We start from the raw sequence: 18474 nt of genomic DNA, 5'->3' as shown, positions 1-18474 counted from the left end.
GACAATCATTTAACTCCCACCTCCAGTTCTGCACTCCCTTACTCTGTAGTTCTCCCACTTGACAAGAAAACTCAACAGCTGAACCTGCATGGATTGATTATATTTCAAGGTATCTTACAGGAGTTACAACAGTGACAGTCCCACCCCCAAAAGGCAGTTGGACTGGGTACAGAGGTCCACATAATTTCATCTTCCTGGCCTGAGCCATCATCACATGCTCTTTACTGCTTCTCCTTCCTCCTGAGTCCTTTAGCCATTGGGGTGGGTAGGGAGATTTAAAAAAAGGGAGGGAGGGTGAATAATCACCTGAGAAGCCTCAGAGGAGAGGACTGGCCTCTCTCCTCCCAAGTGCAAAATTTGTAAACAGGGTAATAAACAAAAAAAGTGCAATGTTAGGCAGTTGCCCTGCCCCCTACCCCCAAGACTTTTAAGATAGGGTGAGGCTGAAGAAGGGGGAATAACAGGTTTTTTTTTTTATTTTTCTACCCCAGCTGACCATGGAAATGGGTCCGTAGGTTCTTAAGCTGAGCCTATCCCCATAGATACCAGTCTTCCCCAAGTCCAGATGGATGTTGGGGGGGAAGCAACCACAATCCTGATGTCAGGCTGGAGCAGCCCTGTTTTTTCTGTTGAATATGTGTCGAATATATATAATTTATATAAATATTTCTCTATACATTGGGCAAGGGTGGCATTCATGGAGGGAGGGAGGCAGGAGGCTGCAGGGCATCAGCACTGCCTGAGTTATCCAGTTCCGTGCTATCGAAGTCTGAGTCCTCAGAGTTGAGGATGCCCTGGAGAAAGGAGAATTAAAAGGTAATGAGTTTTACTGTTCAGAGAGAAGCCTGAGACTTGAGACCTTATTTTTCATGGCTGGTGTCATATCTGGCATGCATCCTAGTGTTTAACCTTGATTTAGATTTACTACCCTTAATATTCTTGTCCTTCATTTCTCAGCCCTATTTTCCAAATACTATCTTTTGATTTCAGTTCCTCAGGCTCCTGTTAAAGCTGTCTGATCCCATCTACTAAGACTATTATTCAATTCTGATAGTTGGTATCAACTCTTTCATTCCTCAGGGTGATCCTAAACCATTCACTCCCCTTTCCTATATATTCCCTTGTTCACATCCCACCTGTTCCCTTGTGAGTAGGGGTTGGTTTTGCACCTCCTGTGGATTGGGCTGGGAGCCCAGTTCATGCCCCAGGGCTCCATCTGGAGCAGGTGGGTCCAGTGGGATCTCAGAGCCCTGAGAGCACATGTCATCTGACCGTTCATCAGGCCTCTCATCGGTGTTGGTACTCCCCACCTCAGGTGTGCCACTGGGTGATGGCTCACTAGCTGTACCTTCCTCTGCGTCAGACAGGTTTTCTGAGCTGAAGGTGGACAGTGACTGCCGTTTGTTCATGCCTTGTGGCCACCTATGAGCCAAAAGATGAGGGTGGGTTGGGGTTGGATTGAGGGTATTATTGTGCACTTAACCCATTAACCAGCCTGTCCTTGCTCTCTGGGACTTTTGTACTTCACACTCACCTCTGTCTTGTGGGCAATTCCACTTCACTATCTACTTCTCCTTCCTCTTCCTCTGAGGATACTCCACGTTTCTTTGGGGGAGGAGAAAATACTCAGTTGAAGATCTGGGATGATGTGGGAGTCTCTAAACTTGGGTGTTATGGCTGGGGAAGGGCAGTAAAAGGGAGGTGAAGATATGTGGAGCTAGGTTCCCCCTGGGACTTGGGATCAGTAAGCATGTGGACAAGTGGGGTAAAGGGCAAGTGGTTCCTCCAGACCCTTGCCCATACCTCACCTGGCTTCTAGTGACCGCAGCTCGGTACAGCAGTGCAGCTGGGGTCAGGTGCTGGCTTCCAGCTTTGCTTCCTCTTCCAGCAGTCCCCTCTCTGCTAGAAGCCAGCAGTCCCAAACTTTCTCCTTGTCCCCCAGCTGGTGGGGGCTCTCCTTTGGCTCCTCCAGGTGAATCTGGACTGGTGGAACCAGGAGCTGATCCCTCACTTGGAGGTGTGTCTTCCTGGGCTGGAGGGGGAGAGCTGGGTTCCATGGCTCCCCCTCCTGCCCCTCGGCCTCTGGCTCCCAATGCAGCTGATAGTAGGTCAGGGGAAGAAGATGACATCTTTCTAAGGAGTAGGTCATGGTGGAGGCCCCGCAGGGCAGGTGGGCAGACCTCCCAAGCTGAGGGTCCCCCTCCTAAATTCCCTGGGTTTCCTGGCCCCCCAGGTTCAGGATTAGGTACAGATGCCCGAAAACCAAGCAGGTCACCACAGCTGCCCTTGGAGCTGGCCTTTCGGTGACGGGTTTTGCCCCGACGGCTCCTTCCAGGAGAGGGTGGCCCCTTAGGGCATCCAGGCAGGCCAACACTATTCAAGGCTGCATCTAGCTTTGGAAGCAAGGATTCTGTTTTGAGGATGTCTGGCCTGAGGGGAAGAGAAGATTGAGAAGGGAAAAGAGAGGGTCAAAATCCATTCCTAGGATAACTTGCCTCCAGCATCTTGTCATGGAAATCCTGTGTTCCCCATTTTCCTGCCCCCTGCCCTCCACCTAGGAAGCTTTCCAAGCCTCATCCCTTGTCTCCATCCTTCAGACCTCACCTCTTGCTGTGAGGTGACAGCTTCTGGGGGACATTCCTCTTCTTGATGAGCTTCTCCACAGTGTTGCCATGCAGGAGCCCTCGGGGAGGGTGTGGTTTCAGGAACCCTGGGCATCTCCGTTCCAAGGCCTGCTCCCGCCTAAGAATCCAGGCACCCACTCAGCTAGGCACATGAGAACATGGGCTCAGCAGGGACCCATAGGGGACTAAGGGTTGGGGCAACGGGGTAGCCAAGAAGTTTATGCCAGAGTTGGGTTTGGTAGAAGGGTGAGCACAGCCAGGTAGGGTGGGATAAGGGCCTTGTGGGTTACCTCAGCAGTTCCCTCTCCTTCAGTTCCAACTGCAGCATCAGTGCATTCAGTTCCATGTACAAATTGTTGGCACGTTCCAGCTTCCTTTCATAGTGTTCTCGGATGTCCAAGGCATGTCTAATCAGAGTGTATAGGGATGATCTTAAAACTGCTCCTGCCTCCTACCCTGTCCCAATATTTCTTGGTCAGTGCTTAAAGGGCTAAGACTGAGTGAGGCCTTCCCCTTCTGTGGGTGGTACTCCCTATTTTCATACCTCAGTTCTTCCCTCCTCCGAGTCACCAGTTCTTCCTCTAGCCGGTGTAGGCAGGTGCCTTCAGATTTGATCTTTTCAAAATGCAGCTTCACTTCTTCCCTCCACTCTGCCTGAGGGGGAGAAGGTGGTGAGAGAGAGAAGCCCTGTGAGATTCCTTGAAGAGCCCCCCAAAGGAAGTCTGTCCTTTGGGGCTTACTGGGCAGAAGGATGTTTGCAGGGACAGGAGTCTTGGACTGCATTAAGATGCCATGCAAGGTAAATGGCACAGTGCAGGTTTTTACTTGCTCCTTATAGCAAGTCCTGTCTGGAGTAGTAAAAAGTCCTGACTTTTCCTGAACGTGACCAATACATCTTAAGAGGTAAAGTAGGAACACTGATACTCTTAATTCCATTTCCCTGCCTACTATGTATGATACAATGCCTCATGAAACAGATACTGCAAGTATTCACCCCATTTTATAGATGGGGAAACATGGCATGGTTATTAAATCTGTAATAGGAATTTTGAGTAGAGGCTCCCTGTTGCCAACTTCAGTCCTTAGTTCATCTCATTACTGGAAGTCAGATGTGATTACAAAACGACTGCATAATGTAAATCAAAGGAAGCTACCACCCAAGGATTTTTCTTGAAGTCACGAAAGTATGAGTTTCGAGCTAGGAAGAACTTAAAAATTAACAGCTGGTTCCTCTGCTCCAACTCATAATGGCCCCAGAAATGTCGACTGAAAACTTTGCTGTCAGTTCTTGGGAGGAAGAAGGGAGAGCAGATTAGTAATTTGGTGTATCCCAACCCACCTGGGATTTAAAGTAAGTTTCCTGAGGTGTGGAGAGCACATCAGCTGAGGCAATGTCCAGATGCAGTAGGATCTGCCTAAATGAAGGCCGGTTCCTGGGTTTGCTATTCCTGGAAGGTGAAAGAAACATGGAAGGTACACAGAGGAAAACCCTCGCAGAATGGGCATTGCAAAGACCTTGACAAGGTAAGAAATCAGTCCCCATTGTACCTCAAATTCCATCTGTGTTCTGGCACCTGTCCTCAACACTATTACCTGATTGTAAGGAAATTCCCACTGACTTTGGGCCTGAATTAGTATCACCACTTTCATCTGTCTCCAAGGCTCTGATTCATCGCATGGTCATCAAGTTGGTCTTTTATCCGCATGGCCTGCCCACACTTGTTTAGTTTTTTTCAGTTGCAAACAACTTTATGGCCCCAAGTTGGGCTTTCTTTGTAGTGATAGCGGAAAAGTTTGCCATTTACTTTAGCTCATTTTTCAGATGAAACTTGAGACCAGAAGCATTGTCCAATTTGAACTCACAAGTCTTGATTCCAGCTCCTCTGTCCACTGCCCCACCCAGCCTTCCTTTCCCGTACTTGAAGATCTCCATTCTAGCTAGTCTTCCAAGTCTAGCTTAAGCACTATGAAAAGCCTCCTCTGCCTCCTCCTTGCCCTCCAAACATTCCCCCTCTGTTCTCTGTATTCTAGTTTGGCTTAGTGGTGTATGTGTCTCCACTAGAAGACTGGATAATTAAAGAGTGCCAGTTTGCACTGTTAAATTTTATACAGCCCTGTAGTGTGTTTAATATTTGTTAGATGTCTGAATGATCCACAACTTTGAGATTTCTTATGTAGTTTACATCTCTCTTAAAATAAGAGACTAGGCAGTTTCTAAGGGCCCTTCCAGTTCTAAATCCTATGAATAATTGTGGTCTCTTTAAGCAAATGTCATTCTGATTCTTAATTCTGGGTTCTAACCCTGCTGTCTCAAGACTTTTTCATTTTTTCTTTATTGTCTCTAGTTCCTCAAGAGCTAGGTTTGATTTCTACTTTCCCAAGCCCAGGAGTATAGAGATTTCTAGTCTGCATTGCCTTTTAGGTTTAGCACCCCAGTTCTTGAGTAATGCCCAGAAATATACCCTCTGCTTTAGGTTCCGGACTCATTCACTCTTCATCAACCAGTTTCTTGTTTCCAGCCTCTCACATTTCTGCCCCATGGGTTCCTACAATCTTACTACTGAGGTCTGGACCTTGGTCTCACCAGCACTGGCGGAGAAGGATCTTGAAACCGTCTGGGCAACTGGATGGCACAGGCAAATGAAGACTATTACTGCCCACACCCCAGATGATAGCAGATGAATCCACATCTTTGTAGGGGATTTCACCAGTCAGCAGCTCCCATAGCACCACTCCAAATGACCTGGCCAGGGAAAGGAAACCTTAGGGAGGGAACCTCCAGACTCCAGGTCCATGTCCCACAGAACATTTTTTGTCTCCCCTTTCCTGCTCAGGAAAAGTTTTTATTTCAACTTCCCACTTCTAGGTAAGTGACTGAATATGAGCTCTCCCCTCCTCCTCCCTATCCTGTCCCTGCTCTACCACATTTCTCAGCCTAAGCTGTTCAGCGTCTTGAACAACTTACCTAGTGTGCATTTCCTCTTATTCTACCTCCCCAGACCCTCTGGTGGTGTAAGTAGTGAGGGAAGCTCGCCAAGCTTGCCTCTTCCTGCTCATTTCTAGGCTCCCCCTCTCTTTTATTCCCCTGTGGTTAGACATGCTGTTCATTTCCTGGCTCCCACCCCAACCTGGCCCTCACCAAATGTCCACCTTCTCAGATACAGGTTCATTCCGGATCACCTCTGGGGCCATCCAAGCCACTGTCCCTGCAAATGACATCTTAGTGCTTTTGTCGCTGAGCTCCTTGGATGTTCCGAAGTCTGAGATCTTGACCACGTCGTCATAAGTGATCAACATGCTAGCAGGGAAAGGGGTCAGTCACTTCAGGAAGAGTCCAGAGGGACAGAGGTGAGGGCCATCATTACTTAAGGTAATAGGGCCTAGGTCAGGCAATTACAGAAATTGGGAAAGGAGTTGGTTATCTCTTAGTACTTACTTTGGGGATTTGAGGTCTCTGTGGATGATCTTGTGTAAATGCAGGTAGTTCATCCCTCCAGCAATTCCCATAGACCAGTCAACCAACAGGGATGGGGTGACAGGACGTCCTGCCCGCAGTACCTCATATAATTGGCCCTGGGCGCAGAACTCCATCAGGATACAGTAGCAAGGAGCCTGGGTGCATACACCCCTGAAAAAGAATGCAGGGGAGTCAGTGTCCTAACTCGACTCCCTTTTCCTGGTTTGTAAAGGATCATGCTGGGAACCTGTTCTCTTAGGAACAATTTCTCTCTCTTCTCTTGAAATGTTTCTTATCTGGTGACCCACTCCCACCTACAATGCCATTGGGTCCCCCACTTAGGTTAGGGTTTCCTCCTTACTTGAAGGTGATGATGTTGGGATGTTTGAGTTTACGAAGGTGTTTGATGTCAGTCTCCTTCAGGTCCCGAACCTTCTTCACAGCTACCTCTTCCCCATGGAAACGCCCCAGGAATACAGCACCTTGGGCTCCAGAGCCCACCCACTGCAGGTCCAAGATCTCCTCAAAGGGCACCTCCCACAGATCTATAGGAGGAGGAAATTGGATCAGGAAAAACATGAGACTGAGGCATTGAGGTTTAGGGAGACTTGAAAATTACCCTGAAACTTGAAGGTTTTAATCTGCTGGAGAGGAAGATCAATTAGATACGTCTGACTCTTTAGTACCTACCAAGTAGGACACATATGTTGAGGTAGGTCTTACCCATTTTAGATAATAAATCAGCAAGTGTCTTTGTCAGATGGGGAACTTTAGGAAATTATGGAAGAGTGAAACTTGGGTGTCATTTTCCCTTAACTTCCCAAAGCCTCACTTAGGGCTTCTGACAGCTCTCCTAAATTTTCTATGCAGATAGGGCTTCAGAGGGAAGAAGAAACCCAGAACATTGCATAGGCTAATAGGGAATAAAATCCAAGTGGAGGAGGGAATTGGATGGCTAGAGCCCTGCTGAACAGAGAATAGGGAAGAGGAAAGGTTGGTACCTCAGAAAAAGGAAGGAGAAGCCAAGCATTCAACCTACCTTCCTGTTGCTGCTTGTGCTCTGTGGAATAAGCTTTGCCAATCATGGTCCAGACTGGACGAAGGCAGCCAAAGAGGCCCTCCAGGAAGCCACTGCCGCTCTGGCACTGCAGCCTGACTTCATCAGCTCGGAAGCGGGGTGTCCGGCCTTCTGTGGGCCCTGCAGCCCCTCCTGGGCCCCCAGCTTCCTGCTCATGTAGTTGCAGGACACTGTTGGCAAAGGCCTCTGTGGGGGCTTCCCCACCAGGTGAAGGACTATGCCCACTCCCTCCTTGCCCACCCAGGGGCACCACATCTCTCAACACACACTGGGTAGGGGTCAGGTCTTTCTCTGGAGTGCAGTCCGAAGTATCTGGATCAAGTTTTCGAACAGAGGCCTCACTTAGGGCTGCCATGAAACCCCCAAAGGAGGGTGAGGGTGTTCGAGTCTCATGGAGGCAGGCCATTGCTTGAGTGGAGGAAGGGAAGGAGAAGAGGCTGCCCTGTGGATGATAAGAGCTATCAGAACCTGGCAGGAAAGATAGTTCACATCTAGAGGATTATTTACTCACAACTAAACATAGAAATAGCTTAATAGCAACAACCTTAGATGATCACCTGCTTTGAATGTAGATATTGGCTAAATTAAGAGTCTCTGAGGTAGCTGTGGCTTTGGGGAACTGACTATACTTGGGAGGAAGGGGACCTGAAGGCACTATAGACAACATACCTTGTGGTTCTAATCTCACTAGGGGATGACAGGTTAAAATAGTCACTACACCAATCTCGGGTAAATCCAGTCCAAATTTCCTTCAAAAGACATTGGTAACATTGTGCCTTGCTCTTGGATAATTCAGTTGCCACCTCTGTACTATTTTTTTCATGTAAATATGATTAATAACTATACTTCCTTCTCCTTTAGGTAACTAATAATCATGCTTCCTTTTAAATGCATACCCGCCAGATAGCTTAAATACATAGACTTGAAACTGAGAGGAGCTGATTAAATTGGTTTTGTGGTGGTGAAAGTTTTGTGTAGGCTGTTTCTCATTTACCATCCTTTTCCCCAACTGTCTTGAGTCTAAGGTCCTTGACAACAGGGATTGTTCCATTTCTGTATCCCTAGAACATGGCACAGAGTAGCCGCTTAAATACAGTGTTGATAGTTGGAACCCTAGTATTTGTGATGCTTCATTGGTAAAGGTAACTCTTGGTATAGAGATTTCTACTGTCTGTGACTCAGTAGAGCAAGCTCTTTACTCCTCATTCAACAAATACATGTTGCTTTAAAAGGTCAAGTCACCCAGATAAAGCACTGAAAGAGGGAAGAACACAGCCCCTAGAATCAGTTTCTTTCTTTACCTCCATTTCGATTCAAATTCTACAACTTAGACACAGCGCTCACCATCTTAGTTTTCTCATCTGTAAAAATGGGGATGGCACAGATTTCAGACCTTTTAGGATTATTGGGGGGGGGAATATAAATGTAAGAGCTAGTCATACAGGCTTCCCTCAGTCTTCTTCATCTGACCCTTTCAGCATTCGTTTATGGGATCATAGAATCAGTTTCTTCACCTGTAAAATGGGACTAATAATAGTGACTACTGGGTGGTTGTGAATAAGATAAAATGGAAAGCACTTTGCAAACTATATAGATGTACATACAATACATATGTCAGCTAAGGTGGGGCAGTAGACTTAGCTGCAGAAGAAAATGGCAAAACACCCCAGTACTTTTGCCAAGAAAACCCCTGTCCACAGAGTCAGGACAGAACTGAAATGACTATACAATACATATGTATATATACCTGTCATAGGACCGAACTGAAAATACACAATCTATACATACATATGCATATATATCATAGGCAGGATGAGTTGTCTTGGGATGTTCCCTGTATCACCCTTTAGACTGGAGGCTCAGTGTAAGGGAGAGGGGGGTATGTTTAGTTCCTCCTGCACTCCTCAAAGCTCAGGACGTGTGTGCACTAATGGGAGATCCCCCATTGTTCACATCCTCCTCCTCATACCCTTTCTCTTGATCTCCAATTCTTTATAAAACTCCTGGACCCCTTTCCCCTCCCTAGTCTAATGGGATTTAATACTAAAAAAATACTAATAGTCTAATGGGATTTAATACTAAAAAAAGTTGTCCTTGGGCACAGATTTACTGCCTTGAATGGGTCTCATCTACAAAAACAAAACTCTAGGGTTTAGCTTCCGCAATCCCTTTCTCTCCTTTCTAAAGGGCATTTTCATCTCAGCCCCTCAATTACTGAATATCATATTATTGAAATCGTAACTTTATTAATAGTGATTTGCCCCAAGCCACACAAACATTTGTTGGCTATCTTTATCTGTACTTGGGTTTACCGACTGGGTGCAATACGAGGGTTCTTTAGATTAAAAACTTCTTACGTGGAAAAGCGTAATTGAATGTGGGGACAGTAAACTTACGATATGTTATCAGTAAATGATCTGGATACCCATTTCATATGCCTGTATAACCAAGGTCTCGTAAAAATTTCTCATGCAAAAAGGTCGCGGGTGGAACAAGTTCAGGAAGCCCGACGAGAAAAGGCGGCTAGGAGGGAGGTGCTGGGAGTTTTAGCACTGAGACTTGCTCGGGGTCGGAGAGCCGGGAAGTAATGCACGCAGGACGTGAAAGCGGCCCTCTTTACTCCAAAACCAGCCCCCGGACACAGAACCTAATGGGAACCGCCTCGCTCCTACAAGTCTCTGGACTCTGCGCGTTTTCACCTGCGGTCCCGACCGTCGGGAATGCATTTCTTCTCAGATCTCACTTCCTTACACACACCCCTCCATCCCGATCCTTTGTCTTCCCTCAATAGATTGAGGGCAAAGATTGTTTTTTGACTGTCTCAGTATCCGCACCGTTTAGTACATAGTTGGCGCTTAATGGATGCTTGTTGGCTTGAGAACCATTTATGAAGACATGTGCAAAGCTAAATGAAAATATAAATTGTAAAAATGGGGGCTAGGGCCTTCGGCAATCCCATCTCCACCCGCCTCTTAATTCCATTTCCCTTCCGGGGGTTCCTGGAAGCCAGTCTAGAGGAACCTTCCAGGGCACTTGGGGATCCTTGGAGAGGAGTCAAGAGAAAAGGTTACTACTAGTAAGGAGTAACTGAGGCAAGAGAAGAGGTGACGTGAACCAGTCCTCTCCCTGGGGTCCCTGCAAGCTCTCCTCCGAAGGTAGTGACGGGGTCCCACGGGTAGCGGGGCTCACCAGTCACGTGGTTACCCAGGGCACGTGGGGGAGGGGAGAAGCTAAGGTTGGTTGTGCCTGATGGGGCGGGGGGAGGGAAACAGATTGGGGAAAACGCCGGGGGTGCTGCTGGGTAACTATGGCGACGGGGCCAGAGGCGGCGCGTGAAGTCACCGGGACAAGATTAGACCAGGGGTCACGTGAACGGCCATCCTAGTCGAGGGCGGAGTCTAGCTTCCGGACCCGCCCCTTCCCAGCCTAGTTGGGAGCGAGAAGCGCTGGCCCCAAGCCTCTCTCGCGTTTTCCGTCCTCTTGTGGATCGGTCTCTTTCCCGATCCTAGTCTGCACCTTCCCAATTCCCCCGCTCCCTATCCCCTCTGAGCCCTGTCTTCTACTGCAGGATCTGGGTTCACGGGTTGGCCCGGGAAGCCTAGAGCCAGGAATCCCACCTCAGATTGCACATTGGATGACCGTGTGCAAATCTCTCTCGGGTGGGATGTTGATCATCCTAACACTACATACTAGCATTAAAGGGTGAGGAGGAAACTTATTAGAGAAACGCATTTTCGTTATTTGGGTTTAGGGGGCAGGGCGAGCCCCTAATAATGGCGGCAGTAATGAAAGGTGGGGAGCCAGGGATCACCCAGGGTCTGAGTTTGCCAGATTTTTTCAATCTTCAGGCATCGTCCCGGCCCAGCCAAAGGCAGCTGGTCCCTCTCGCTTCCTCCCCATCGCACAGTGAAATGCATTCAGATATGTCGAGACACTCAGAAAACCAAACCTCTCTAATGCTCAGGCCCTCTCCCCAGGGCCTCTCTCTGTATCCAGGGCTCTGTGGCTGGGGAGGGAGGAAAGGAGGGAAGCTATTCTACCTGCTTGTTTGTGCAGCAGCTTAAAGGGGGGGGGGGCGGAGATAGAGCGCGGGACAGAACTGTGGCCTTGGAAGGGAACAGGGTGGGCCGAGGACCCCTGATGGAAATTAAGTTCGGATCCTGCCCCTGGGAGTTTGCAACTGTAATTAGACTTTACAGTCTTGTCCCAGCCTAGACACACAGGGTGTCCAGTTAAGGGACCAGAGGAAGTGGGATCGAACCAGATTATGGAACGGCCTTTCCATCCTTCCCCCACCCCACTTCCTCATCCCCACTAAAAGCTCCTCTCGCCTGTTCTGCTCTGCCAGCTGAGTCCAAGTGCCTTACTGCCCGCAGGGAGACTTCAGAACCAGCGCCAATGGGGAGGGAATGAAGGAAAGTCCCCAGCACAAGACATTCTGTCACCCCAGGAAAGGGAGGGGCTACTTCCTAGCTCATCAATTATTTAGAGAGTAAGGGTCCCGAAGAACAGCTGGAGGAGATCACTGTCAGTTATTTTGTTGTCAACATTCATTGACTACTGGCTGTTTGCTGAATCTTGTACTAGTCACCAGGTTTCTGAACAGTCTCCAAGCCGCTTAAAGCATTCCTCTTTTAGGTGAAAAGCACGCAGATATACGCAAATTGGGGCTCTTCCCCCACACTGGGCAATGCACTCATGTCTCTCTTTCCTAAGTCAACTCTCCTGAAGGCTTTCCTGAGACATCAGGTCTTCAGAGAATCCTGCACTGATGATCCTCTGGCTCTGGCCTAACTCTAATTACTGCTACCCCTCCATCCCTCCCCCTTTGTTTCCCGAGCTGTTTGACTGGATCTCCCTTTTGTTGTCTTTGCCCACTTTGTGTTATACCTATTTGTGTGCATGGCCCTTAGGGATGGGTTAGCATAGGAAATATTGCACACAGGAGGTAATGAAAATCGGGGGACAGGGACTGGACACTTGTGATTTCACTGGTATAGAGAACTCCTAGATGAAGATATTCCCTCCACCAATGCAGTCTGGCACGCTCTCTGAAACTTTCAGGTGTAAGGTGTTTCCCAGCACATCGAGGGGGCTAAAAGAGTCAGTATTGGTGGTGGTGGTGGTGATGGGGGGAGGGGGGCACGATTTGAACTCAGTCTTCCTGGTTTGGAGCCTGGACCTCTTTCTACTTATGCCACCTTGCCTCTGATGAAGATTTACTGGACCTGAATGTAGAACTCAGTCCACCAGAAATTAAGCACCTATCATGTGCCAGTCACTATGCTAAATTCTGGAATTCAAAATAAGGTAAAATTAGCCCTTGTTCTCCAGGAACTCCCAGTTTATTGTTAAAAGCAGAGAGACATTCTGTGAGGGAGCATCTCTGCTTTGCTGGTTTTACCTTCCCAGTGAACAGAATTAGATGATGAGTTCAAATCCACCCTCTTCACCAGCTAGCTGTGTGACCCTGGAAGATCACCTCAGCCTTATTTTCCCCCAAAGCACAGTGTGGATAATAATGCTTGCACTGCCTACTCCACAAGTGCTCATCAGACTTAAGTCATTAGAGACACATGGGTTATTATTTATCTCCCCCCCCTTCCAGGGCTAATGAAGCAGTCTTCAAAAGCTATAATTTGAAAAAAAAAAAAAAAAAAAAAGTTAACCACACTGTCAATGGGAAAACACCAGATATTTTCATTCCATCCCTTAATCCAAAATCCCTCAATCCCTGTTGGATGGGCAAATTAGGGATGAAATAAGATGAAGAGCTTTTTTCTTATTTCTGCATATAAATTTATATCTGGAATCCCTATTAGTCTGGATTCTAAGAATATTCTTTGCCTCTCTCTCCAGGATTGATTCTGGAAGCCTGATGTAGAATTTACAGAGCTAACTTTGAATTCTAATTCTGTCACTTCCTTTCTGGGCTTCCGAATCCATCTCTCATCCTCTCCCTGGCTACTTCTTGATAAGCTTGGATAAGATGACTTTTAGGGTTCCTTTTGGGGCAAATTATGATCCTTGGAACCCAATTCCAACCCAGCCCAATTGGTTGCCTTGGGATTTTAGGTGACAAGCCCAGGAAATCTAGTTCTGATTTTAGTATTTTCTTTTTCCTTGGGCCTCGATGTGCCCTCTAGCCTTGTCACCCTGAAATTACCCTTGGTAATTATGGGGTCAAATTTTAATTTTACATTTGAGGAACTAAGCCCCAGAGAGAGGCAGAGACTAACATCCCTCATTTATAAGTGGCAGAGCTATATCCACTGCACCATCTAACTTCTCCTATATATTACTGTGACCCTGGGCAAATCCCTTCACCCTAATTACCTTGCAATAAATAAATAAACAAACAAATAAATAAACAAATAAATAAATAAATAAAGGAAAAATAACAGAGATCCATAAATATGCATCCCTCATTTCCCCAAATCCCAAAGGCCTTTGTGGACACTGAGTGAAATTCTTGTGGGGATTCTGGATCTTTTCTAAATATATGTAAGAAGCAGAGTTGAATGGTTGCTTTCCTGATTTCTAGCCAGAAGACCCAGATTCAAATCCCGAGTCTGCCACTTAGGACCTCTAAGACTCTGAGTGGAGAGGAAAAATCCCCTGTCTGGAGGTAGCTAGCTGGCTGGCTAGTATAGTGCTGAGCCAAGAGTCAAGACCTGAATAAATCAAGTCTCTGACACCTTGGAGAATCAAGGATAGCCTACAAGTCCAGATTCCCAATGCTTAGGGTCTGAGATACTTCTTAGCTTCCATGTTGGAGCAATGGAGCGAGCTGTGGGCAGAGGCTTACATACTACAGGGGAAGCATCTACTCGAATCTCCTCTTATTTCAAAAAAAATCTGGTGGCTTATTAAGGGTGGAAATAGGGTGAAATGTCCACTATTGAGGTATAGTGGGAGGATCTAGGGGAGAAGGGAGCAGGGTTTTCTTGGGGAATAGGGTACAGGGTGGAGAGAAGGAAGTTTTTGAGTATACAGAGCACTTTCCTTACAGCTATTCCTCTAGGCAACACAAAGATCAAATGGAAAAGAAAACAGTCTAAGAGATGGGTCAACGACTTGCCAAACTCACAGGTGGCTAAACACACACCCAGGTCTTTCTATTTCTTTACAGCATGTTGATTTATTTTCCATCCCTAATTCCTTTCCTCCTATTTTGCCTTCTTACCAGCTTTTCTCACTCCATGTATAAATGGAAGAATATGAACAATGAGTGACTACTATGGTACTTTGGGAGATCAGTATAGTTCTGTCCCTGCCCTCAAGAAGCTGATAATCTAGAAGCCCATCAATTTTTCTTTGAAGAGCTCTTCCACAGTTCTCATTTCTATAAATCTTCTGGTATCCTCAGATTGATTTATTGGGCATAAAAAGGCAGAATACAAGACTGTAACTTAGTAAGTTTACAGGACTTCCCTAGGTCACACCACATAGAAGTACCAGGAGTCCAAGTTCAGTTCAAGTCTTTCTTACTCAAAGTCTAACATCTCTAATGGTGTATTTCAATTGATGATCTTATCCCACACATTGGAACAGTTGAACCTTTTATTATCAGATTCTCTGTCTTTCTCACCCCTCTGTCTTTTGTGGGATATCCTGGGGATCTCAGTACCAAATTCAGAAACATCTGTGACAGGACAGCTGTTTTGACAGGATTCAGGATTCATCAGTCTCAGTTTTGGGGTGTGTTCTTGTCTTTCTTGCTTTGTACCTCCATTTCCCTTTCACTCAGCACTAGGAAAAATCCTATTTTCCCTGGGATTTTTTGCTGGGAATCCTCCTAAAAATCCAATGTAGCACAACAACTAAAGATGAAGTAATGCTTCCCCATAGAAATAGGCAAAAAGGAGGGAAGATGCAGGAGGTGGGAGAGAGTAAGGATAAGAAGAAGAAAAAGAGAAGAGTGGAAATTCAAAAGGAATCTGATGGTTCTTTCTTCTAAATTAACTCTTCTTGAATTATTATAGGAGAATCTCCCCTCCCCCCTCATCTCCCAAAGGGGCTTCTGAAACAGATGGAGGCTGGGCCTCCAGGAATGACCCTAAATTGTAGGGGCGGCAGAGAACAATTGTGAACAAAGTGGAGAAGAGCCAAGGATCTTGTTGGCCACATCCCTTTTTCAGGGGTCAGATAGATCCCCTGCACTACCTTAGTCTCCCTGGACCAAAGAAGGAAAGAACAGAATGGTTTTTTGAGGAAAGCCAAGGCTACTAAAGATCAAGAATCTGAGATTTATAAGACAGTAGGGAAATGCCTAAGGAGAGAGGCTTAGAAACTATTTAGTCCAATCTCATCATTTTACAAATAAGGACACTGAGGCTTACAGAGATTAAATATGGCTAGTTAGCAACAGGCCAAGATCTCCTGACTCGTAGGTACATCATTCTTTCTGTTATACCATCTACTGCCTGTCTTCCATTAATGATAAATTCTTTTAAAAAATGAGCTCCTCCCCTAAGGATCTCTAAGCACTTATTCAATTTTCTTGCTTTCTTTCCAGCAGATCATAGTGTGTTAATTGGGGGAAGGCATTGTATAAGTCATGGGAGGGGGCAACGGTGGTAGTGAATATCTGCCTCTTCTAATTCCTGCCCTAGGATGGGCTGAGAGACAGATATGGCTCTCATCTCCTACATGCAAGATGGAAAGGGACTTGGAAGGAAATCGTTGTAGTAGTGGCATCTAGCATGGTTAGATATTATACTAATATCTAATATAAATATATCTAATATCTATACAAATATCTTATTTGATTTTCATAATCATGATTTTACTTTCATGGGATGTTATCATCCCTAACATAAAGGCAGCTTTATAGCACAGGAAATTGAACAGTAGGCCTGTATTTCACCTCAGATACTACTTGTGTCTCTGGGCAAATCACTAACTCTATTTTCCTCTGTTTTTTCAACTGTACAATGGGGATGATAGCATCTACCTCCTGAGATTGCTGTAAAGATCAAATGAGATAATATTTATAAAGTTCTTGGCATATAATAGGAGCTATATAAACGCTTATTCTTTTCTTCTTTAATATTGAAGAAACTGAAGCAGACTGAGATTAAATGATTGTCACACAGATAGTGTGTGAGGTTGGATTTGAACTTGGGTTACCTGCAATGTAGGTCCATGTGCTATCTCCTGGGCTACCTGGGTGCCTCTAGGTAGACCTCTTTACAGGAAAGACTGGTAACGCTTGGCAATGGAACCTAGTTTGTGTCTTTTTCATTCTCTCTTCATTAATCCAGCTGTGGCACTAATGTGGCTAAAACCCCATGTGCTCAGAGGCCCATAACAGAATTTAAATCAAAATCAATGGTTCTCAAACCTGGAATCAAGGAAGATGGCTATATCTATAGGAACACTGGTAGGGGTTGGGAGAAAAACCCTTAACTACAGCAGCTAGTGGAAACAGATGAACCTAGTTTGAATCTGGCCTCTGACATCTGGTAGCACTGTGGCCTTTCTCAGCCTCAGTTTCCTTACGTGTAAAATAGGGCATAATTATAGTACATACCTCCCAGGACTGTTGTAAAGAGCAAATAAAGATACAAGTAAGATGTATAGCACTTTGTAAAGCTTAAAGTGCTATATAAATGCCAGCTATTATTTGTCGCCTGAGAGCAAACTGGGTTGCTGGAGAAAATTTAGTTGGATTTTCCTTCCCACTGGGAAAATAGGAATGGAGGGTCAGAGAGAACTCCAATGGCTAATCTATCCAGGGATTGGCTTATTATCCCTGGGAATAACTGAATCTCTGCTACAATGGGTGAGAACCCTTTCCTGCACTTCTTAAATCCAGCTCCTTCAGACCCTAGTGTCCTACTTCCTCCCGCTGATGAGCCTTTCCCCTTTCCTCTATACTCCTGTCTTCTTTGAACCCAAGGCCAAAGCCAGGAGAGAGATAATGAAAGAGAATGAATGTCACATTGAGGGGAGGGGATGCAACAGCTGGACGGAGGAGAGCTATTCTGCTAGAAGTGGATGGGGGCAGCATAGCAGTTGGATGTCAAGGGGCCCAAGGTCTAGGCATCCAGGGGCAGGTGCCTTTGGTCCTGCAGTCTCCAGGTGCACCAGGCCTTGCCCTGCCCTTCCCCTCTCTCTTGTGGGGGGTGGGAAGAGATGCATCCCTTCATCTTCCTCCATCAGCACTTAGTCCTGTCTAAGTGGGATTCGGTCCCCAGGACGATCCTTGTGCCGGTCCTTCCCCTCACCCCCATTCCGTCCTAGCTTCCCACCCCCACCCGCTGCCCGTATCTTCTCCATCAGCCTCCAGGACCTTCCCCAGCATCCTGCTTCCGATTTCCAGCTCTCCCATCTCTATCCCCATCCCTATCCCCATGACCTCGGGTCTTCCATTCTCCCATCCTCATCATCCCCAGAAGCTCCCAGAGCCCGCCCCCCCCCTCACCCGCAGCCCCATCCCGCCGCGCCCCGCCCCTCCGGTCCCCATCCCCCGTCAGACCCCGGGACCCCCCATTCCCGCCTCCACCCCCCCTCCGTTCTCCCCTCGCTACCCCCATCCTCCGCCCGCTCAGCTCTCACCTGGGGGGCTTGGCGGCGGCCTCAGCACAAAAGGCGGCGCTGCTGCGGCTCTGCTCCGGATGCTGCTCTCCGCTCCTCGCCTCCACCCCTCCCTCCTCCTCCTCCTCCTCCTCCCTCCGCCCCCGCCCGCTGCCCCTGACCGGACCCGGGGCGGTGTCACGGGCGATGCTCCTGCCCGCGCGTCCAGGGCCGCGGCTGTCAGCGCTCGTGGCTCCTTCCCCTGACCCCCACCCCCGTGCCGGCCTGGCTCCAGCCCGACTCTGCTCGAGCAGGGCTCCTTCCTAGGCCCCCGCCCCTGGCCCTCCGGGACGGACACGCCCTGAGCGGGGGAGATGCGCCGGGAGCCGCCGGCTTCTTAAAGGAGCCCGCTGCTCCCTCCCCGGCCCAGCTTTTAGCTCTTCCTCCCGTTCCTGGAGCTGAGACCCCTCCCCGCCCCCTCCCCCAACTCCCCCAGCAACTCTGGTATTGGCTCCCGCTATGGTTTTCCTCAGAGCGCGCAGATCTCAGCACCCCCCTCCACCCCAACCGCGACCCTTAAGTTGCTTCCCCAGGCCTCGGGATCTCCCTTGTTCAGCCTCCTCCCTCCAAGATTCAAAATTAGTGCCCTAGATCACCATACAGGGTTCTCTGTTTCACTAGCCCCTCCTTGCCCTATAACTCTCCCAGCTCATTTAACTGCACCTCCTTTCTCCAAACTGCAGCCTTACTTCATCCCTCTCTGGATACCTCGGGTCACATCCTTTGCAACTTCT

The 18474-nt window shown here is 47.5% G+C and overlaps 1 protein-coding gene across 2 annotated transcripts; it reads right to left on the bottom strand.

Annotated features, from left to right (window-relative positions):
- Nucleotides 1–79: 79 nt before the first annotated feature.
- On the bottom strand, nucleotides 80–17815 carry MAP3K12 (mitogen-activated protein kinase kinase kinase 12). Of its 2 annotated transcripts, none has more exons than XM_074270237.1 (14): nucleotides 17723–17815; nucleotides 7121–7601; nucleotides 6443–6626; nucleotides 6061–6252; nucleotides 5764–5922; nucleotides 5209–5367; nucleotides 3964–4072; nucleotides 3169–3278; nucleotides 2915–3031; nucleotides 2605–2742; nucleotides 1809–2430; nucleotides 1535–1605; nucleotides 1137–1422; nucleotides 80–794 (listed from the first exon to the last, which is right to left on the bottom strand). In XM_074270237.1, exons 2-14 carry the CDS (start codon nucleotides 7563–7565, stop codon nucleotides 696–698), a joined length of 2691 nt encoding a protein of 896 aa, XP_074126338.1. In that variant the 5' UTR covers nucleotides 7566–7601; nucleotides 17723–17815; the 3' UTR covers nucleotides 80–695. The 2 variants fall into 2 exon arrangements, with proteins under 2 accessions (XP_074126338.1, XP_074126339.1); XM_074270238.1 differs by having other exon boundaries at nucleotides 550–794; nucleotides 1170–1422.
- Between the last annotated feature and the right edge of the window lie 659 nt (nucleotides 17816–18474).

The sequence above is a fragment of the Sminthopsis crassicaudata genome, chromosome 5 (genome assembly GCF_048593235.1).
Source record: "Sminthopsis crassicaudata isolate SCR6 chromosome 5, ASM4859323v1, whole genome shotgun sequence".
Classification (NCBI taxonomy): Eukaryota; Metazoa; Chordata; class Mammalia; order Dasyuromorphia; family Dasyuridae; genus Sminthopsis; species Sminthopsis crassicaudata.
The sequence above is the reverse complement of the archived record's forward strand: the minus strand, read 5'-3'. Positions and strand labels throughout refer to the sequence as shown.

Coding starts and splice junctions, on each gene's coding strand:
- MAP3K12 (XM_074270237.1), bottom strand. CDS start 7,565: ATGGCCTGCCTCCATGAGACTCGAACACCCTCACCCTCCTTTGGGGGT. Junction 5,368..5,763: donor TCTGAGAAGGTGGACATTTG/GTGAGGGCCAGG, acceptor TTCCCTGGCCAG/GTCATTTGGAGTGGTGCTAT. Junction 1,606..1,808: donor CTGCGGTCACTAGAAGCCAG/GTGAGGTATGGG, acceptor CCTCCCCCAAAG/AAACGTGGAGTATCCTCAGA.